General features: G+C 38.8%; 1 protein-coding gene across 1 annotated transcript in view; it reads right to left on the bottom strand.

Moving 5' to 3' along the window:
- The window catches only part of MEGF10 (multiple EGF like domains 10), a 99,828-nt gene that overhangs the window by 4,563 nt on the left and 74,031 nt on the right, over nt 1-21,234 (bottom strand). Inside the window, exons 14-24 of the mRNA XM_042823088.1 lie at nt 16,835-16,981; nt 13,698-13,832; nt 13,181-13,309; nt 11,025-11,153; nt 9,526-9,654; nt 7,278-7,406; nt 6,102-6,338; nt 4,718-4,845; nt 4,433-4,556; nt 2,569-2,613; nt 537-743 (exon numbers count right to left, since the gene is read on the bottom strand). Coding sequence (XP_042679022.1) covers nt 537-743; nt 2,569-2,613; nt 4,433-4,556; nt 4,718-4,845; nt 6,102-6,338; nt 7,278-7,406; nt 9,526-9,654; nt 11,025-11,153; nt 13,181-13,309; nt 13,698-13,832; nt 16,835-16,981 — 1,539 coding nt within the window. The remainder of the gene's footprint in view (nt 1-536; nt 744-2,568; nt 2,614-4,432; nt 4,557-4,717; nt 4,846-6,101; nt 6,339-7,277; nt 7,407-9,525; nt 9,655-11,024; nt 11,154-13,180; nt 13,310-13,697; nt 13,833-16,834; nt 16,982-21,234) is intronic.

Here is a 21,234-nt window from a genome sequence, read left to right as displayed (position 1 = left end):
CATACACATCATTCCAGTCCTAAGATCATTATGATAATAACTGTTCACAAAATTCCAAAATTTTCTTTAGCATCAGTAATACAGCAATGACATGGGACCCGTATTAGTAAAATACCACTTCTATGGATGAAAATGCTTTATTTTTCTTACTGAGGACATGAAACAGACCTTTTGTATCCCTCCTATACACTTAAATCTATCTGTATTCATTATTTACCAGCCTAATCCAGAGTTGAATTATACTGCAGTTAAATGCTAAGCATATGTTCTGCTGTTCTTTACAAAAAGGCTTTCAAACTAAGAAAAATCAGAGGTAGCTCTAGGTTATAGAACAGAGCTGAAGATACTTCAAATGATGGTCACGTGAATTACATCACTTATCAGTTTGCTGTTACAGCTGTTGAGCAGAAAATGGAATTGGATAGCCATCATTTTTTTGTGTGTGCTTTCTCATATGTTTTCATTAAGTTTGATGGAAGGAAAAGAGCCTTGTCTATTTTAAACCTTCAAAATCTGGAAGCAGATTTGCTACTTACCAACTTCATAAACGTTCTTATTGGCTGAAGCAGAGCTGGCGATCTCAGCATACGGGGAGTCCCTGCGTGCTGGTGACTTCATTTCAACATATCCACATTCTGAACTTTTTGGTACAAGAGCCGGTGGGTCTTTTATAGTGGCATATGGGTTTTCAGAGCTGCTTAAGGAGCAATTACTTAAATTGTATTCCGAATTCTTAACTAGATCTGAAAAAAGAAAAACATACTATTCTCTCACGCACTCTACGTAGGATAGATTCTGCTACTGAACAGAGCAAAATGCATTTTCACTGTTACAAAGCTCTGCCAATGTACAGATGTTCCTTAATTCTGAGCTTTAAAAAGTTACTTATAAATGAGTATTTAAACTAGACATAACACTCTAAAATCTTTATGAAGAAATTAGTGAAAACATCTCTACTGTTCCACTCTTGTATGGGCTTAATCTTGCCATCAGCAAAATGTCTGAGCAACTTCCATTTAGCTAAACCTGTCAGATGATATGTGCTCATTAACTTGTGCCTCATTTACATGAAGCTAAATTTGGCTTCCCTTAATCCTGCAAAACAAGGGAATATGTATAACATCTATATATCATAGCAATATATAATAAACCCCTCTATGAGCTTATTTGTCCTTTAAGTACATTGACAAACCAGATGCTCTTGTCTGCATATTTATTTGGCTACACTTCGTAGCCTTGTTTGGACATCCAGACATTCTAGTCACCCTTGTCATATCCTAACCATATAACAAAAAGTGATGCAAACTAATGTATTCCCATATAAAGTCTTAAGAGAAAACTGGATAACTTAAAAGAGGAAAATTACAGCACTGAATTTACTAAGCTTTTAATTCCTCTCTGTGCACTCATACTTCACAGAATCATAGAACAGCCAGGGTTGGAAGGGACCTCAAGGATCATGAATCTCCAACCCCCCTGCCACTGGCAGAGCCACCAACCTCCCCATTTAATACTAGACCAGGCTGCCAGGGCCCCATCCAACCTGGCCTTGAACAGCTCTAGGGATGGGGCATCCAGAGCCTCTCTGGGCAGCTGTTCCAACACCTCACCACTCTCTGGGTAAAGAATTTCTCCCTGACATCCAACCTAAATCTCCCCTCCCTCAACTTAAATCCATTTCCCCTTGTCCTGCTGTTATCTACCCTTTCAAAGAGTTGATTCCCCTCCTGTTTGTAGGCTCCCTTTAGGTACTGAAAGGCTGCAATGAGGTCACCCCACAGCCGTCTTTTCTCCAGGAGAGTTGTGGACCATTGCAGTGCCTCCAGAGGATGGCCACAAAAATGATCCAAGAGATGGAACACCTCTCCTAGGAGGACAGGCTTGAGAGAGCTGGAGCTGTGCAGCCTGGAGGAGAGAAGGCTCTGAGGAGACCTGAGAGTGGCCTCTCAATGTTTAAAAGGGAACTAGAAGAACAGAGGTGATAGGTTCTTTACAAGGTCCTTTGTGATAGGACAAGGGGAAATAATTTCAAACTAAAAGAGATTTACATTGACTGTAAGGAAGAAGTTTTTTACAGTAAGGGTGGTGAAGCACTGGCACAGATTTCCCAGAGATGTGGTGGATTCCTGGAGACAGCCAGGGTCAGGCTGGATGGGCTCTGAGCACCTGATGGAGCTGTAGGTGTTCCTGTACATTGTATGGGATTTGGACCAGATGGCGTGTAAGCGTCCCTTCCAACTCAGAAGATTCCATGAAATATGTTTGCGTAAATGAGAAATACCTAAAGTTCCTGGTCCCTATGATAGTGCAGGAATTTTGTAAGTGTCCCAGTGCTGTGGCAGGTGCTGTCTGCTGCCAGCTCCTGTAGCACTTTGGTGATAGCAGGTGCTGGGAGCACAGGGCAGCAGCATGTTTCAGCATGTTTCAGATTTACTTTGAGAAGCTTTCCAAATGCCTGCAGTAAGCATGAAGACTGTGGTGCTGCAGGCTTGTAACCAAAGACAATTTAGAAGAGTTAACTGAATATCAATGTCATTTCATCTAGAAGCATCAGAAAATAAACCTCACCTTTCAGAGATTTTCCCAAATATCCCCTATCAAGTCCAAAAGCTCCTGAGAAAAATGATATAAAAAACATAATAGATTTAAAATAAAAGTGATTATATAACAGCTTCTACAGCTTTAAAATTAGCTTTGAGATTAATTTCTAGCTTAGCAGAAATATTCTCTTATAAGCACTGTGAAAAAGCCCAGTCAAAGGATTACAAATGCTTGTTACAATTTGCTTGCATTCTTTCAGTAGTTCCCTGAATAAGGAAGGTCATAAGAGACTATTAAATTATCACTTGGACATCACATATGACACAGGCCATGACATTTCCTGCAGCTACTCCTCAGTGAACCTAGTAATTACTGTTTGATTAAATACATTTTTTGTTTTGGTATACGATACCTACTGCACTAACACTCCGTCTCCACCAGAAACCCTAAGAGCATGGAACTTTCACTCCAAATTCTCAGTATTACAATTCCAAGGTTAATCACTCCCACTGCATTGTCCAAGGTCATCTTGTTACAGTTCCTTGACCTGGGGGAATGGCCTAAACTTGTAGTGTCTAGGTCTGCAGCTTTGCCACGTTCTACTTGAAGCAGACTTATCTCAGTATTAATCTTAATAATAGATATCAATGGTCAGCAAAGACTGACAACTCTCTTCCAAGACCTGACACTTAACCAGTCCATTCACAGCCTTCTTTTCTACGCTAGAAAGTTTACAAGCCCCAAATCACCTATATAGTATCTCTATAAACAAAAGTAATAGTTTTGAAGAATGGAAATACACTATTTGAGAAATCTTTAAACAATACCTTGTATTCCTATCCCATATTTTACTAATTAGTTCTCATTTTAGCTGTTTTTGCTAAGACTAATGTTCTGGTCACCAGCCTGCAGTTACCCAAGCTACTCACCCCATCCTCCAGTCCTCAGTATATTACTGATGGTACACTGCAGTAGGTTGAACATAGCTTAGTGTGCTAGCACAAACACTCTTAACTAAGCAAATGTAAAGGTGAGCAAAATTACAACTGAAAACCTTTTCTAAAATCCAGGTCTGAGACTCGGTTATGGTATGAAAAGTATCACGAATGATCAGGAGGAAGAATTATGGTTCCACACTATTGATCTGATTCCCAGAATTGAATACTACTAAGGACCAGAAATGAAGGTACTCTACCAGAAGTGGTACTCTAAATTATACTGGCACTGAAAATCCCTTACAAAATTTTTACTGGTCAGAGATCATGATCAATGAAATCTAGGAGAATGGGAAAGAATGAAAAGATGCTAAGAGACAGCATAAAAGATGCCATAACTCAGCAGTTCTTGGGAATTTTTCTTCTTAAAAAGAAGAAGATGCCCTGGGTTTTGGCTAACAGGAGGCTTAACTTAGATGATGTTCCTAGAATTTGCATAGGAAGCTCACATGGTGAGAAACCTTTTTTAAAGCATTGATTCTGTATGGTGGGCATATATATATATATATACATGCAAATTTATATATCAAGAATCTGAAATTTTGCCAAAGATTACTCCTATTGTAAAATACCCTTGTATTATGGCACTAATTATTAATAATTTTTTTAATAGTAAAAAAAAGAGATATTTTGCATACCATATCTGCACAGGACATCAGCCTGATTGACTGTTCTTCATAAGTAACTTTTTTCATCTTTGAGGGTATTGCTTAAAGGAAGGACAAACCCACAACCCTGAACCTTACACAATCTGACAAGCCTGGCATAACAAACAGATTTAGTAGTGTCACAAATCAGATAGTTCTGATACTAGAGATTGAAGAACACTTTCTACGTCGAAGAAAATTTCTGCTTTCTATCCCATACTAATATTTTCTCTTCCTTTCTCTTCTTACCAAGCTCATTGAGGTAGCCACCGTGTTTCCAATCAGCAGGCAGTGTTCCAGTGTAATCCATGATGGTGCCTCGCTTTCCAGGTTCCATATTTTTAAGGTTCACAAATAGCTGATTGTTTTTTGCCTATTTCAAAGAAAGATAGATGATGGAACCTGAAACTAATGTGGGGGTTGCTGAATTCTACCAGGTAATAATCAAGGAAAGCAAAATAAATCCAATGAGAGACACAAGGAATGCAGTTACATAATTCAGTGGCTAACCTACATAGAATTTTTCTGCTTTACCTTTGCCAGTGTCAGTCTGTCCATGTTGTTGACGTGAGGTGGTGTAGTGCACTGTGTTAGGGTGTGATAACTGGGGTTAGAGAAATAGTGACTGTTAGCATTTCCACCATTACTATGAGGGATGGTTTCTGAAAAGGAAAAGAAAAACGAACAACTTAATATAAAGCATCGTATCTTTCTCATTTTTCATAGTGCTGCACTGATTTCAGAAACTGGTCTAGCATTTCTTGAATAAAAATGTGGCATACCTCTGAATAAATGAGATACAGGGCAGTAAGAGACCAGCTGTGTCCTTCCTTCCCCAAAGAGCATTCTCAAATGTCACGAGCTGACCTGTCTTTCAGATGTGGTCCCCTGCTGTCTTTTGCAGCTGTAATCATGGCACTGTTCTAATTATGGACACTTCTACCCTAAACTTTACAGCAACTTTTTTTTTTTTTTGCGCTTATACTCTACCATTACCTGTGGTGGTACATCCTTCTCTACTCTAGCAATTGCTTCTGCTAGCTTCTTTATTTGCCAATTTCCTTTACAGTTATTTGCAAAAGCACTGCCTGCATTATCATTTATCCATTTAATGCCAAATTATGTGGATTTTCATAGCTTGAAAACTTCCATTCTATTTCAGAAGCATTGCTCCTTCTCTTCATCTGTCTCAGACTTGAGCAGCTCTGTTCTCTGCCTTTTACAGAACCACAGCTAGCTACAGCAGTCTTTCCACATTCTATCTGCTGGCATCAAATGTAATGTCTCAGCAGAAACCATCTTTTCTCACACTTTCCAAGTCTGTTTAAAGCTAGGCACAGAGGAATAGTAAAACCAATACTTCCACTGGTTAACACAGAAAAACATAATACAGTAAACCAAGGTATAGGTCACGTGATCCTTTATTCAGCAATTAACATATTTTACCAATGAATGCCAGCTTTCTAGCACTAAATGCACAGATTCGAAGACTGTGATACACAACAAATTAAATGGCTGCAGATGCTGGAGCATGCTCCCTCTGAACCCCATCTCTGGCAGCAGCAGGAAGGTCTCACTAGCCTACAACTGCATTCCAGTATTCCGGTGTTCTGGTTCACCACCAGCATGTCATCCTAGGCACTGTTCTGCTGGCAAAGGGCCATAGGGAGCAGTGAATTGCAGTCTTCCTCTTCCCAAAAGAGGAAACCCTCCCCAGTCTGTCTTTCGAGGTAGGCTTCCAAGGCAGACTTTCAGACACTCTATAGGAACAAAAAGTTTCCTGCTCACTGCAGCCCTCACTGATGGAAAAAGATGAGAGGCACATTGAAGCCCTTTTAAGAGCAGAACCTCTTCAGAACTTGGCTGAAAACTCAAAGTCAAGAGGCAGAGGGAAAAATCTATTCCAAATCTCATTTACCTGAAATGGTGTAATCTGCATTGATGACCCTCATTGCCGGAGTATAGGTCACTGCAGGCATATTTGTTTCTTTCCCTTTTTGCTTATGTCTGTAAATGATGAACAGCACTAGCAGGAACAGCACAATCAGGACAAGAATGATGATGCCTGCTATAGCCCCTATCTGGTAGGAGTCAGCAGGGATGGCAGTACTGGTACGGCTTAAACTGTTCAGGTTTCCTACTATAATTACGCCAGCTGAAATACAAATAGAAATGAAAATATATTGCATAAATTCAGAGGCTTATGTGTCAGGAGCAGAAGATGGTATTTCACTTCTGTATCTGATAATTTTAACTGTATTTTATAATGCCAAAATAGAGCGACATCCAAAACCAATGCAAAAACAACCTTAGCCTTCAGGCCAAGCATTCATCTTTTTGGAGAAAGTCCAGAGGAGGGCCACAGAGATGATCCAAGGGCCGGAATTCCTCTCTTAGGAAGACAGGGTGAATGAACTGGGCTTGTTCAGGTCAGAGAAGAGAAGTCTGTGGGGAGATCTCACTGTGGCCTTCCAGTATTTAAAGGGAGTTTGTAAACATGAGGAAAATCAGCTTTTTACATGGGTAGATAGTGACAGGACAAGGGGGAGTTGTTTTAAACTGAAGGAGGGGAGGCTTGGATTAAATGTACTGAGAGTGGTAAAGTACTGCAACAGGCTGTCTAGGCAGGTTGTGGATGCCCCGTCCCTGGAGGTGTTTAAGTTTGGATGGGGCCCTAGGCAGCCTGGTCTAGTAGATGCTAGCAACTGGCAATCCTCCCTGTGACAGAGGAGTTGATGATCTTTGAGATCCCATCCAACACAAGCCATTGCTATGACTTTATGATTCACAGAAAGAGCTGAAAAAGTGAGAACATCTTGTAGGCAAAAGTACAGAGTAATATATGCTCTACTAGCAGCTTTGGACAGTGCAGCACTGTAAAACATTCATGCAATCTTCACCTGAGTTCTTTGATCCAATAAACTATCCCTGAGATATCTAATACTTACAAATCCATTAAATATATATAATTCACTAGCAGACTACTGAAACATACTGAACATAAAAATAATTTAATGGCAATAAATGGCATCTAGTAGGTTGACTAAGTTTTATAGCAAACAGTTATAGTAATTTGACTACATCTAGGCTCTACCTTGATCACACCTGGCTCCCTTCCAGCCTGGGCTACAGTAACACGTTCCCGTGATGTGGTCACAGGTTGAGTTGTTCAGACAGTCACATATCTGCCGACATCCATATCCATATGTACCTTGAGGGCATTCTGTACAAAATGAGATGACACAAGCACAAAGAAAAAGCAGATGTAGTTAGTGCTTCTGGAATGTTTCAGTGTAACAGACCTACAGCACTGTACCTAGTGGTACATTACAGACCTAGCACTGTACCTGCTACCAGTTGCTTCTGTCTGACCATGTATGTCTGTGTATATGGCCAGCAGATGGCAATGTCTTACCAGTGGTACACATACACTAGAAAGATTTCCTTAAGAGGACCTCTGTGCATTTGTCTGTGCATGTATACATATGCGCATATTTAGAGGGAGAAAGAAACTGCATTTAAATTATCATACACTGATAATAATTACTTCTTTTGTATGCCCATCTCTGTTACAGGTTGATTGTTATATTAATGTAGTACTGATGGTTTCAGGAAGGGCAGTATTCCTCCTTCTGGGACTCAACTTTCTCAGTCTCTCAGGAATTTTGTAAAGGCATTAATTTGTTCGTCTTTTTAAGATAATCTATTCCTGGTTTATAATAATTCATGGGGATATAGATGCCAGAGAACCTTCTTGCAGTCTTGATAAATGCAGATAAACGTGTAATTTCATGTTCAATATACCTTCTCTTTCACTTGATTACATTCACAGAATCACAGAATTGTAGGGGTTGGAAGGGACCTCCAGAGATCATCGAGTCCAACCCCCTGCCAAAGCAGGTTCCCTACAGCAGGTCGCACAGGTCGGCATCCAGGCAGGTCTTGAACATCTCCAGAGAAGGAGACTCCACCACCTCCCTGGGCAGATTAGAACTAGTGAACTCAATGGCTGAACTGAAATGAAAAGTCAGTTTTTAAAACTGAAGTTCCAATTCAGAAATGTAAGAACATGTAATTTAATACTGCTGAAAAATTAATATAATCATTATTACCAAATTATGGGATAAATATAAAATCTACAAAACACTGTAATACTGGCAGGCTTGCCAAAGTATTCAAATAATATTTTTATAAGATTCAAAATAACATTTTGATATGATGACACTTATGATGTTCTTAAAATCTTTATCTTTTCCCAAACATTACTCTGCTTTTGAAGTGAAACATCTTACATCATCAAAGTAGAATAAGGTTTAAATAACTAATAATTACACAGTGCCAGTTATTATTTCACTGAAATAAACACACTTCCAAAATTTTCATATCTTATTGTAGTTGTGTTTTTCTTTCCTTGTTTTTAGCAGATCTACCACAGCTGTCCTTGTCTACATAACACTTCTTGAAGCTGGAACTAGGCTTACTGCTGAGGGAATTAAGTGTGTCTATAGTTCAGCACATAGTAACCTCCTCTCCTTTCAGTTACAGTAGTGCCAAGTGTGACAGGTGTTGAAGATAATTACTCTCCTTCACCTATCAGAAACTCCTGTGCACTGTGCTGATCCCAAGCACAAATTTAAACCTTCCAAACAGTAATTAAGTAAAATAAGCATATGTAGGACTTGTGTTCAATGGGTTGCTTTGCATTGCAATAATGCCTGAAATATTGGACCGCCGCTCACTCTGTTACATTAGCTAGAGCTAGATTGATAGAGTTCTGTGCTTATGAACTTGATTATTCTTTTAATGTTGCACAACATTATACTACAGTTGATGTCAGTGGTGTTAATCTTAATTTTCTCAGGTAAAGAATCACGCATGTAAGAAAATAAAATACCATTTGTTATGCTTTTATAATCCACTTGAGTGTAAAGACACATTGCAAAGATTAACTGTATCCACTAGGATTTATGTGGTACTACTTATCTTTAGTTTTCCACCTAATAATTTTCACTGTGCTTTATGCTAATGACTATCACTCAGATTCATTTGTTACTTTTACATTCAGAACTGTCAGTTTTTTAAATTATGCATTATGTATTACAGATGCCTCTCAAATATTGCTACAAATTGAAAGAAACAAGCACCACTATCATAATCAGTCTTAATAGGTATTAATTCTGCGATTTATCTATTTAGAAAAAGCCCAGGTCTGACTCCCAAAGCTCCTGCCCACTTAAAATGCTCACTGAAGCCAAGAGATTGCGTCACAACGCCAGCTAAAAGAGAAGCTCAGCCTCAGGGTTTGGTATTTTTTATTAAGACAAACCGGGGCTCCTACTCACTCTGCTCACAGTGCTTCCCCATGAATCCTGTGCGGCAGGTGCACTGCCCACTGATGTGGTCGCAGTCGGCTCCGTTCTTGCACTGGCATATCAGTGCACAGTCCTTCCCATAAAATCCAAGGGGACATCCTGCAATACAAGGAGAGGGAGAGAAAAAGGAGTGATGGGTGCTCCAGAAATAAAATTCAAATATTCCGATTATTGAAAAGTCATTTCAATGTGACTATCTGTAAACACAACGGGTGAAGACCTGCCCTGTTTTAAGGGATTTAAAATACTGGGCAGCAAGTACATAAAAATGAGATTGCAAATTGTGAAAATAGCAGACAATCAGAAAAAGGTAGCAAGAAGGACTTCATGCTTTAAGGAGAAAGAGGGAACTTTGTGAACCAGAAAAGGGAGTCTGTTTAGTGATGAGTGAACCTTTGGACACGTTATCCAGTGTTCACAGCTGATGTTGAAGCATACAAGAATAAAAATAATAACATATTGTAACACAGCTCCTCACAAAGATATCATTTCAATGTGACAAAGACATATCGCTGCTAAGAGATCATTATTCACCAGCAGGAAGCAAAATAACCACGATAGCTGACAATGAACCAAAACTGAACGCCTTCCAGAGCTGCATCCATATGGCACTATCATGCATGTGTTCCTTCCTGCCACTATGAAGTTATTCTGCGGAAAAACGTAATTTCTGATTTAATGAAAAACATGCATTTAGACACTGAATGGAAAACAGTCCTTAGTTTAAAAATAACGGTTTTGCCCAGATTGCAGAAAGTAGGGGTGCCTGTATTGAAGATAAATCAGCCTGAAGCCATAGATATAACTATTAATGATAAAGAAGATGACTTTATTGATATCTAATGTTTCCCTCCCAAATGTCATATGAAATGTTATCAAGCAGATAGTCTGTGCCACTCAACTAGACTCAGTGACTGCACTGCTTGTAACTGCATCTGCAAAGACATCTATCACAGCCAAAGATAAGTCAGAAGCTACTATCATGGCTTCTGCCAGCAATTGTGCTATGTTGTTATGTTAACTGTTGCATCTCCAAAGTTAAAATATTTATTAGGGAGGTTATGGAGAGGGAAACAATTAACATGAAGCCATGACCCTGCCTGATAAGGAACACTCGTACAGCTAATAGCAACCATGCTATGGTCTGCAGCCATAAACATGCATCTGTAGTAGTAGCATCCGAATGTCAGAATGTGCACGTGCACATGACAGACTCTTACACTGGGATATCTGCCTGTGGCCAAATATTGTTTGCTCTGAAGAAGGCCTTAAAGAGAGCCCAAATGCAATGGCACTCTGCCACTGCTTTTATAGGGGCTTCCCCTGCAACCATACAGATTGCATTTCTGAGTCAAAAAGGTTCAGCAGCAGGTGGATAAACTGAGGAATAAAGTGTGAAAGTACTGAAGGAAATTCTGCCACTGATTTTTAGACCTATAAGACTGTGAACAGACAGTTAGGATACTTACGTTGTGTACAGTAAAGGCCAGTCCATCCTGGGGTGCATTTGCACTCTCCATCGTAGGCACTGCAGTAAGCTCCATTATGGCAGTTGCATGTGTGGATGCAGTTTGGTCCCCAGTGAGAAGGTGGGCAAGCTGAAAAAATGCAGAGCAAGTAATCAGTCACAAGTGACAAAAGTCTTCAGTACTCATGGCTGGAGAGCTGCTTTTATATTTCTATCAATCGATACAGTTTTGCTGATTGTTTTGAAAATGTTATGATGAATGAATTTGATACTAGGTACTGCTATTAAAATAATGAAGTGATTAAAAAATGCCAGTGACTATTGAGATAGCAGAGAAGAAAATTTTCTTCATGTCAGAACATTACTAAAAGTAAAGGGTGTTCTAAGAACAACATATGCTTGTTGACCTATTTTATGATCGTTGATCATCTGAAATTTGTGGTCACCCAAGAAAGAACTTAAATCACACACAGGTGCAAGGTTAGAAGTTAGAAAAAATTCACTAATTCCAAAAGAAATTAATGAAATGATTATTTTACATGTGAGTGAAAGGCTTTCATACAAAGCCTCTGTCTTAGTCCATGAGCCCAGCCTCAACAGTCACATCCACGCATACTGCTAAGACCATTTTCTTGCTACTGACTCAGTAAGTACATCTCTATCTCCTAAATATCCTCATTTTGGACACTCTACCAAGTACCTACTTATTTTACAATAAAAAACAGAGGTGTCTTGCTACTGTCTTCCACAGTTTTGGGCCCCACATTTATTTTGGTATCGTACTGAGTTGTAGATGCTAAACTCTTCTCAGAATTTAACCAGCAAAGGTGTTCTGGTACAGATATAGCTAATTTAGGCCAATCAAACCAAGAATGCTGTAAATCTATGAGGCATACTATTAGGAACACACTTCCCTGGAAATCCCAGCACAGTATCTTTTAAATGTTGATATACTGAAGTCCTACACAGTTTCTTTTCTTCATAAAAAAATTGTTTGATTGAAATTTTTGCATGCATGTGTTGCAGACTCTGGATTTTGGTACCTGACAGAATAAGCTATTGTTCCTCTCAGAATTTTGCTTCAGATATTACTTTCTTGTCATTAGTGGTTTGCATAGATCAAGTAAGGCATCTGAAGAATGCCTAGTTATTTAATAACATAACTCAATGAAGCGTAAGAAAATTAGGGTCCAGCTCTTCTTTTAAAGCGGGTAACCAAGTCTTCACTGATTTTAACGTAACAAGACTATATCCAGATAAAGTAAGATAGAACGATGCTAAAAATGCTTATCTTTCAAACATATTTATAAAGGGAGAAATAAAATACCTAATGAAAAGTACTTAGTAAATCACAGTAGAAGATTTATTGGTAGCATGAAGAAGAATTCTTCATCTGAAGAGGAACCAGGACATTCCCACTGACAAGTATACAAACTTGACAGAAAAAATGTTGGCTTTGTTCTAAGCCTTGCTTTTAGCTGTCTATGCAATGCTAGTTTGTTGTCGGTTTTAGGGGTTTTTGTTGTTGTTGTTTGGTTGTTTTAAATACCACAGATATTCATATGGCTGTTCTAAGGATATAAACCATGAGATGTACACAACACTACTGGGACACGGCTAATAGTTGCACAGACAAGGAAATAGCTTATGAACCCTCTATCCAATCAAGATTAATCTGGTCATAGACTGTGTTATGTTGGAAGAGACCTTTGGCATCATCAAATGCAATATCATACTCTAACGATTTTCAGCAATGAGAATTTCACAGACTCTTTCAGGGTGAGGACTTCGGAGCCTCTCTGGGTTGTTGCTGTGCTTGACCACTCACACCAAGGAATTTTCTTAATGAATTCAGTTAGAGTTGCCGTTGCTACAACATGTGAGCATTGCCACTTACCTTTTAACACTGCCTTTCTGAGACAACTCTGATATATTTTTTCTACAGCTCCTCTTTGGGCAGCAAGTGGATTCTCCAATTGCATGCAAATGCAACACAGAAAACTTTAGCATCTCTCCCTAATACACCACAAAATCCTAATTTCTGGCTTACATGGTATTTGTTTAGCAACAAATAGAGGATTTGCACAGATAAACTTTTAATTAATTTACACAGATAAATCTTTAATTAAAAATAAAGGGAAAAATGCTGATCCTTACGCTGAGAGCAGTCACTACCAATCCACCCAGGATAACACTGACAGGATCTGTCGATAGGGTTGCATGTTCCATTATTCGTGCAGGTGCATATTCCAATGCAGTTCTTGCCAAATCTGCCACTGGGGCATACTGAGAACAAATTTCAGTATTAGAATTACTGAATAATCAGCATAATATATTTTTATTAGTTCAAGAATAATGAATTTATGTTTGGATTAAGTAAAGTTATTCGTAGTACAATAGTACAGTGGCACGTTACGAAATCTGATAAGCCCATAATACATACTTGTTATTCAAATACTGTATATAAGAATATGGTACTGTTCTGGAGAAAGGTATTTTTTTGTACTTAAGGATCAAATTTTAAAGAGCTTAAAAACTGCTTAAGATTCTACATTTATAAACTGCACATACCGCTGCATGTAGCATTTTTGTCCTTATACTTTCAGTAGACAGAATGAGAATTATTACAGTGCTTGGTCTCTGTATCCCACAGAGTCTTTACTATAGGTTGTACCTTCATTACACAGGGCTCCAGTAAATCCAGGTAAACAGTCACATAATCCAGTAATGTGGTGGCAGGGGCCACTGCTGTGTACACACTGTGGGCATGTCTGGCTGCACCGGTGTCCATAAAACCCAGGGGAACAAACTGGAATGAGAAAGGACAAACTATCATTGATTCCTGCACTTTCTACAAGAGTTCTTCAGTGCACTTGTTCCTAACTACCAATTAGCTCTGCTTTCTAAATATGCAAGGGTTGCAGCAGTGGTTGTTAGTATTCATACAGCTCAGCGCTGTGCCTTCATGTAAGATTTTCTCATCTTTCTCAGGAGCTTACTGTGTTCTAATCAGTAACTACGTATTTAACATTCTGTAACTTGTCAGGCCACATCTCACTTGTGTTATGTTTGAAATGCATGTGTACTTCATATGTATACATATTTGTCCATATGTGATATGTTCTCTACATACATGAATGTGAATATCCTTTAATGTATACTTGAAGAACTTTAAAAACAGATTTAGTTTTATCAACAGATGAGTACAATCATCTTAAACCTTGACTTCCATGTTTCCTAACTTGATAGACAAATTGCCATCACTTCACTGAGAAAAATGTGCAAATGTTTTCTGGCCATCCTTTCACTTAGTTACTCATTGTAGTCTTTAAATGGTACTGACAAACTGCACATCAGCTAATTCTAAAAGACCTTGCTATTAGAAATACAGAGTTTTATTAATTCTCTAGCCAAAAGCACTTAAAATTTATTTTAAAAGAGAAAAACAAAGAAAAATAAAAAAGACTTTTGCATAAAATTGTTTCCTTGGTTGCTCTAATTCCTTCTCACCTTTTTTTTTTTTTTTTTCCTGGTAAACTATTATGTGATTCATCAAAAGAAATAGCTGTTGCACGGCAGCAATCAGCCCTGACAAAAACTCGGAACCTTTTCAATATTCCAGATTCATTCAAGTCTTTCAGTTATACACTTGATACAAGTTATGTGGCCAGATCTCTCCCGAGAGATTGACTTTTCCAAGTGGAACAGAGCCAAATGGTCTTCCTGTTTACTGAAAAGGCACTTTCTGATTGGAGTCCAAATTATCCACATGACCTTTGTCTTTCCAGCCTTCAGACCATGCATCAGAGAAGGGCTCTGGGGGCCACCAGAGGCATGGAAGCTGTTTGTCCTGGTTTTAGGCATAGTTCCAAAACACGAGGAATACCTCATATACATACAAGTAGTCTTATATTTACTCTACCTTTGGGTTATCTGATTAACTGTAAGGTCTCTACAGATTAGATAGTGAGAATAATTACTGAGCTTAGTGAGAAATCCTTAAGGAACACTAATGCTCTCCTGATGTGGGATTTGATGGTATCAAAGGCAAACATTCTTCAGTGTGAAATCTTGCCATTTGTGGACTGTTCATCTTCTTCTGATTCTCCTATCTTCTGGTAATTCTAACTTCATGACACCTTCTTTCTCTTCCACCTCTTCCGGAGAGGCCCTAGCAGCATCACACCTTGGCCTTATTTCCCCTGCTTTTCGACCCTGTCAAAGTACAGCTATTTCCATTTGCAGAGGACTTGCATTTCTCTGCTCTGAGCACCTTTCATATAGAACTACAACTATGTAAACTATGTAAACTACAACTATGTAAAGAAAGCTAAGCTGCTAGAGAACTGTCACAGATTTTCCTGGGGGCAGATACTTGTATGTCATATTTTTGCCTTCCTGTATCAGTATGAATTGCCTCATTCTATCTGCATCTCTTCTCCTGGAGCATTCAAATTTTATAGGAGCATATTTTTCAATTGCAAATATGTGTATCTATGGTATCCTTTACTTATGTCTGATGCCGTTGGCCATTTACCACTGCTTCAAAATGAAAGCCTAAAAAGGCAGTAGATACGCTAATGATTCCTACCAGATTCAGTGGAAAGCTAAAGTTTTGAGCTTCTGAAACTCACAGATGTTTTATTTACCTGCCAAAATATGCATTATAAAATTAATAATTGTCAATTGCATTTGAAAATGTTGACCTTAGAGCTGAGTCTCCTACCTAATTTATTTCTCAAAAAGCCATGAACATAACAATGTCACTGCACAAAACATGAATAAAATTGTTATCACAGATTTACAAGTGTTGGTAAAGACCTCTGGAGATCATCAAGTCCAATGCCCTGCTAGGGCAGACTCCCTGCAGCAGGTTGCACAGGAAAGGATCCAGGCAGGTCTTGAATATCTCCAGAGAAGGAGACTCCATAACCTCTCTGGGCAGCCTGCTGCAGTGCTATGCCACCCTAACAGTAATGAAGTTCTTTCATACGGTTGTATGAAACACGCTATGTTTCAGTTTGTGCCTGTTGCCCTTGTTCTATTTTTGCATACTACTGAAAAGAGTTTGACCCCATCCATTTGACACCTGCTCATTATATATATATATATATATAAACACTGATAGATCCTCTTTCATCCTCTCTTCTCCAGGCTGAAAAGTCACAGGGCTCTCAGTCTTTCCTCATATGGGAGATGCTTGAGGCTCCTAACCATCTTCGTGGCCCTCCACTGGATTCTCTCTATAATTTCCCTTTCTTTGTTGAACTGGGGAGCCCAGAACTGGACATAGTACTCTTGATGTGGCCTCACCAGGGCAGAGTAGGAGGGGCTCTTTTTAATGCAGCCCAGGATACCATCAGTGTTCTTGGCCACAAATGCACACTGCTGGCACATGACCAACTTACTGTCCACCGAGACACCCAGGTCCTTTTCTGCAGAGCTCCTCTTCAGCAGTTCAGCCCTGAATCGACACAGATGTGTGAGATTATTCATCCACATGTGCAGGACCCCAGGCCTCTTGTTGATGAATCTCCTCAGACTCCTGTCTGCCTAACTCTCCAGCCTAACCAGATTTTGTTAAATGGCAGCACAGTCATCTGGTGTGTCAGTTACACCACAAAAAGAAGTTCTATTTGGATAGATTTGTTGACTTCAGATAACCCTTCTGTGCATCCAATTGAAAGACCCCATTAAGGACTGTTGCACTGTATTTCCTAGTGCACTTAACAAAACAAATGAGGTATTATATCTTACTCATTCCATGTTTCAATACAGTTTTGTTTATAGAAAGTTTTACTTTGTCCTTACTTCTCTGACAGGTGGTGCCTCGGTATCCTGGTGCACACTCACAGATTCCATCATCTGGAGAGCATGATGCCCCATTTTTGCAGTAACAAGACAGTGAGCAATTTGGTCCCCACTGTCCCTCAGCGCACACACTGTCACAGTGTATACCTGCAACCATAAGCAAGATCGTCAGCACGAAAACATAAAGAGGCTTTCTGCACAGTTATTTTAAACTTTTGGTTCTCAGAGGACTCATTTTTCAAAACAGTGACAACAAAAACTGTTCATGAAAATATCACTAATGTCAGGAGAATAGAACAAGAATAAGGTAGACATGAATCTCTGTGCCTACATTCCCCAGGCCCCTGAATAGTAAGTTTCTTTTACATTCTAGCAGTAGAAAATTTTAGATACACTTAAAAGCTGATCCTGAGCTCTGTAACAAGTACTTCCATAGCCAGTTCACATGGAAAATAAGAGCTCCATGGGATGCTACCTTCAGGCTTCCTTGCCACTAGCAATTTAAGATCTCCTAAAAAGACAAATGCAAGTCCCTCGGTATTATAAAGAGCTCAATCATTTTCCAGGATAAAAATTCTTTTTTTCCTCTCACTTTCACCGATTGTATCAATAGAGAAATGAAAGTAGAAAGTAATTCAAACGCAACAAAATAAAGGCTTTTGCTTCTTCCACAATGGCTGCTTTAAAACAGCAAAAGCTTATTTTCAAATTTAGTGTTAGGCAAATGCATGACAAAAGGCACTGCAGTAGCTTTTCCCCCTGAATGTAAAAATTCTTAAGGTCTGAGATAATTCTGTGTAATAATGGGCTTCAGAACACAGAATGATTTCTAATTAGTAGTGAGCTGATTACCGCTAAGCCTCATACCAAATGGAAAAATGTAGTGCACACAAAGAGTTTCAAAACACAACACGTGAGCATTCCAAAATGCTTAGCTGCAGCACTGTTAAGGATGCTGGTCAGTCAGTCGTTTTGTCTAACCACTTCTGGCATAAAATTGATTAGAAGTTCACCAGTGTGAACCCCCATACATATGCCGTAACGCAAACCGCTCATTATAATCACACTTCATCACTTTTTTTTTCCTGTTGCAGCACAGAAACATTAAATATAACTCTCCTAGTTCCTTCTAACGCTGTCTGCCTTCAGAAAGTAAGCTGCATGCTACATGCCAGCAGGCAGCACCGCTGTGGAACTCAGACCGTGTTGTGTCTACAGTACTTTGCATTAACAATTAAGTATTATTGTAGCGCCTCTACTGAACGAAGCCCGAAGCTAAGGGAAAAGTGGACAACATCCAACCACAAGTATGTCTTGCTGTGTAAGTACTTCCAGAAAAATACATCACAGGTCCGTGGGCTGCCAGAGTTCTAATAAAGCAAAAACAGTTTCACATATGACAAGAAAAAATCTTTTAAGTCTGGAGAGCAAAATGCAGTGTTTGAAGCAACACTGAAAAATAATTACACTGTTTATGCACAGGGCAGACACAGAGGTAATTCCACAACCCCCACGACATGGGCTGTGTAATGCTGCCTACATCCAAAGACAAACTCTCTAATTAGAGGAAAGGTGAAGCTGCAGACGCTCAAATTGTTTCTTTGCAAGACAATCAACAGTTTGAATAATCAAATATGTGGCTCAACAGATTGCACCAATTGCCGCTAGCAAGAGAGAAAATACTTGATTTTTAGAAGCCAGCATGAGACAGTAGAACAGCAAAGCCCAATGATTATTTGGTTAGTACCAACCTGACAAATGAAAGGAACCCCCCAAAATGAAACCCTCTTCCACCACGACTAACTTTTTCATTTTTGCTTGCACAGGCAATGCCATTCTGCTGGTTTTATCTACTACATTTGAGAGCCAGAGAGATAAGCTGGCTCCTCAGCATCTGGGTCAGCTTTTTCATAGAAGTCTCTACTTGTGTATGAACAGATATAAAAGAGGGGTTTGATTCTGAGAGATGCTGATGCACACAAGCAGGATGAGATCACTGCATTTTTTAGAAACAAGACCACTTATTTCAGGCACTTAGGACTTCTCTGCTTGAGGCTTTCAAATTGAAAACTTGGGTTTGTGTCTGTGAAAGCACAAGCTGACACATGCAGGAGCTTTCAGAGCTGAGCCTGACATTCTGTTCACTTGAGTGTTATCTGTCATATCATACAGAGCTCTGCTCAGCAAACCCCAATAGAGAAAAGACATTTTTCACGGAGTCCTAATGAGTTTCAGTGGTGTTCAGTGTACAATGGTCACTGTTAACAAGTCAGTGGTTGCCAAGAGTTACCAGAGTGCATTATGTGCAGTTATGTAGACCAGTGACATACAATAACACCAGGCTCAATTATATCGTCTTGATCGGTGCACAGAGGATGCTTTATGACAGCATGGTGTCAAAGAGTGATACTGGACATTCTGGGACAGAAAAGACGAGGGATACATCCTCCTCAGATCCGCAAGACTTACAAGAGCAAAGCAGCACTATTAAAAATAAAGAAACAAGTTTCTCCAGTACACATCAGGGAAAATTATCCATTTGGGAAACTAAAATTTACCTCTTGTTCCCCCTTTTCAGCACATACGAGGAGGTGGTCGATATGAAATCCCCCTGCTCAGCAAAAGCACATCACTGAATAACAGTTATGACAATTCAGTGTACTGAAAGAGTGCTGATTATGACGTCTATTTCACTATAAAAGCAATTTTATTATATTTGCTGCTGATCATAAACAAAATCAATTGCACTTCTGTGTCCAAGAGTGTTAAGAATGATAAGTAGCAGAGAGGAAATAGAAATTGATTCAGTGACTTACTACCTTTCTGTTAATAAAAATATTTTTAAGCCTCACTCAATAGCTCATAATTAGATAAGTAAGACAAGATAAATGGGAAACTGAGTTTCACATTTTCACAATATTAAATATAAATATTTTAGAAAGAAATAATAGAAAGAAAGAAAGAATAGGTCAGAAATATTAAAAGTTGAAAAGTAAAATGAGAATTTCACAAAATCTGATGCTTTACATGCTGTGTTTTTACAGAAAAGCTAGAAATGAAGGAGAAGAAAACAACACTTTTACAAGAAGTTGGAAACAAGATTAGACTCAGCTTTCACAACACTGGTATCAGCAGGCTTACAATTGCTGCAAAATTAAGCGAGTATTAACTTCATATGCAACAAAATTGGTTTTGATCAGTTTTTGTGCTGATTTTAATAGTGATAAGGATATCTGTGAGGAAATGTTTTTGCCAGAGCAATGGACAAAGAACTCTTTGATGGCCTTCACAAGTTGCTAGGCAATAGCTGAATGGTCATGATAAACTTCAGCTAAGCTGCTCTGAAGAAATGCTCATGCATTTTATATCCAGTGCTTTATGTCGGGGGCCCCACGTTTAAATCAGCACTCCCCCAGCGTTTGTAATAGAATGAATAAAGAAAACAATTATTTAAGGATAGGAACGTTTCTGCCCATGCTAGCAGAGTGTTTACATACTCTCCATACTGTATTTTTAATATTTTTAGACTCAATGATGCATCCAAAATTCAACAATTATTTCTTACGATCTTCCAAGATAAATTGTTATTGGACTTTTGTTATTTTCTTTGTTATTTTGTTTTGATTATTCTGATAAAAGTTATCAAAAATTAATAAGTAAAGACTTTTTTTTTTCATATATTTGCTACACAATTTATCTTCACAACACATGGAATTTTCAAGGATAGCCTCAAAATTAAACCTTATTTGGACAGTGCCTTACTTTCCATTGTTCAGAACTGAACTTAATATACAGTATAAACAAGATCGAGCCTTAAAAATGTTTGGTTCTATCAGGCTAATGATGAACTTCCATTATCGTGCAAGATATCACCTTTTATATTTAATTACTTGAGAAAAACTGTTAAACAATGAATTACTGCTGTTTAAGTAATCTGAGATTTATGATGGGAGAAAACTGGAGCAGAATTGCTTCCTTGCTTCTCTATCAAAAGGATAAGCAGCCCAAATAAGGAAGCAATAACACAGGGAAGTGGTGGAAAAATTCAGTACTGCTTAGAAGTACCCTCATTGTCCCTAACAGAAGGGAAGGCCTTGATCTATAGCTGAAGGAAGTGTCTGATTAAGCAGCTACGAAAAGGATTAAAGATTTTTCTCTACAAGTTCACGCTGCTGCTTCATCACTGAAAGCTGTATAAAAGTTTGTGTTTAGGAGTTCTGGTAGGAAGCCAGGCACAAACACTTCTGTGCAGCAGCGCTGTATCAAATTAAAAGCAAATATCAGTAACTATATTTTTTAGTGGAAGAACCACTTCTGAGATACCCTCAAAGCCAAAAAGTTGCTGCACACTCAACCAACCCAGAGATGCTTCTCTTATCATCTACAGCATTTTTGGTAGC

This window comes from Centrocercus urophasianus, unplaced genomic scaffold, assembly GCF_019232065.1.
Source record: "Centrocercus urophasianus isolate 14NV4802_14NV808 unplaced genomic scaffold, USGS_Curo_1.0 seq_21, whole genome shotgun sequence".
Lineage (NCBI taxonomy): Eukaryota > Metazoa > Chordata > Aves > Galliformes > Phasianidae > Centrocercus > Centrocercus urophasianus.
This window is presented reverse-complemented; position numbering and strand designations above follow the sequence as displayed.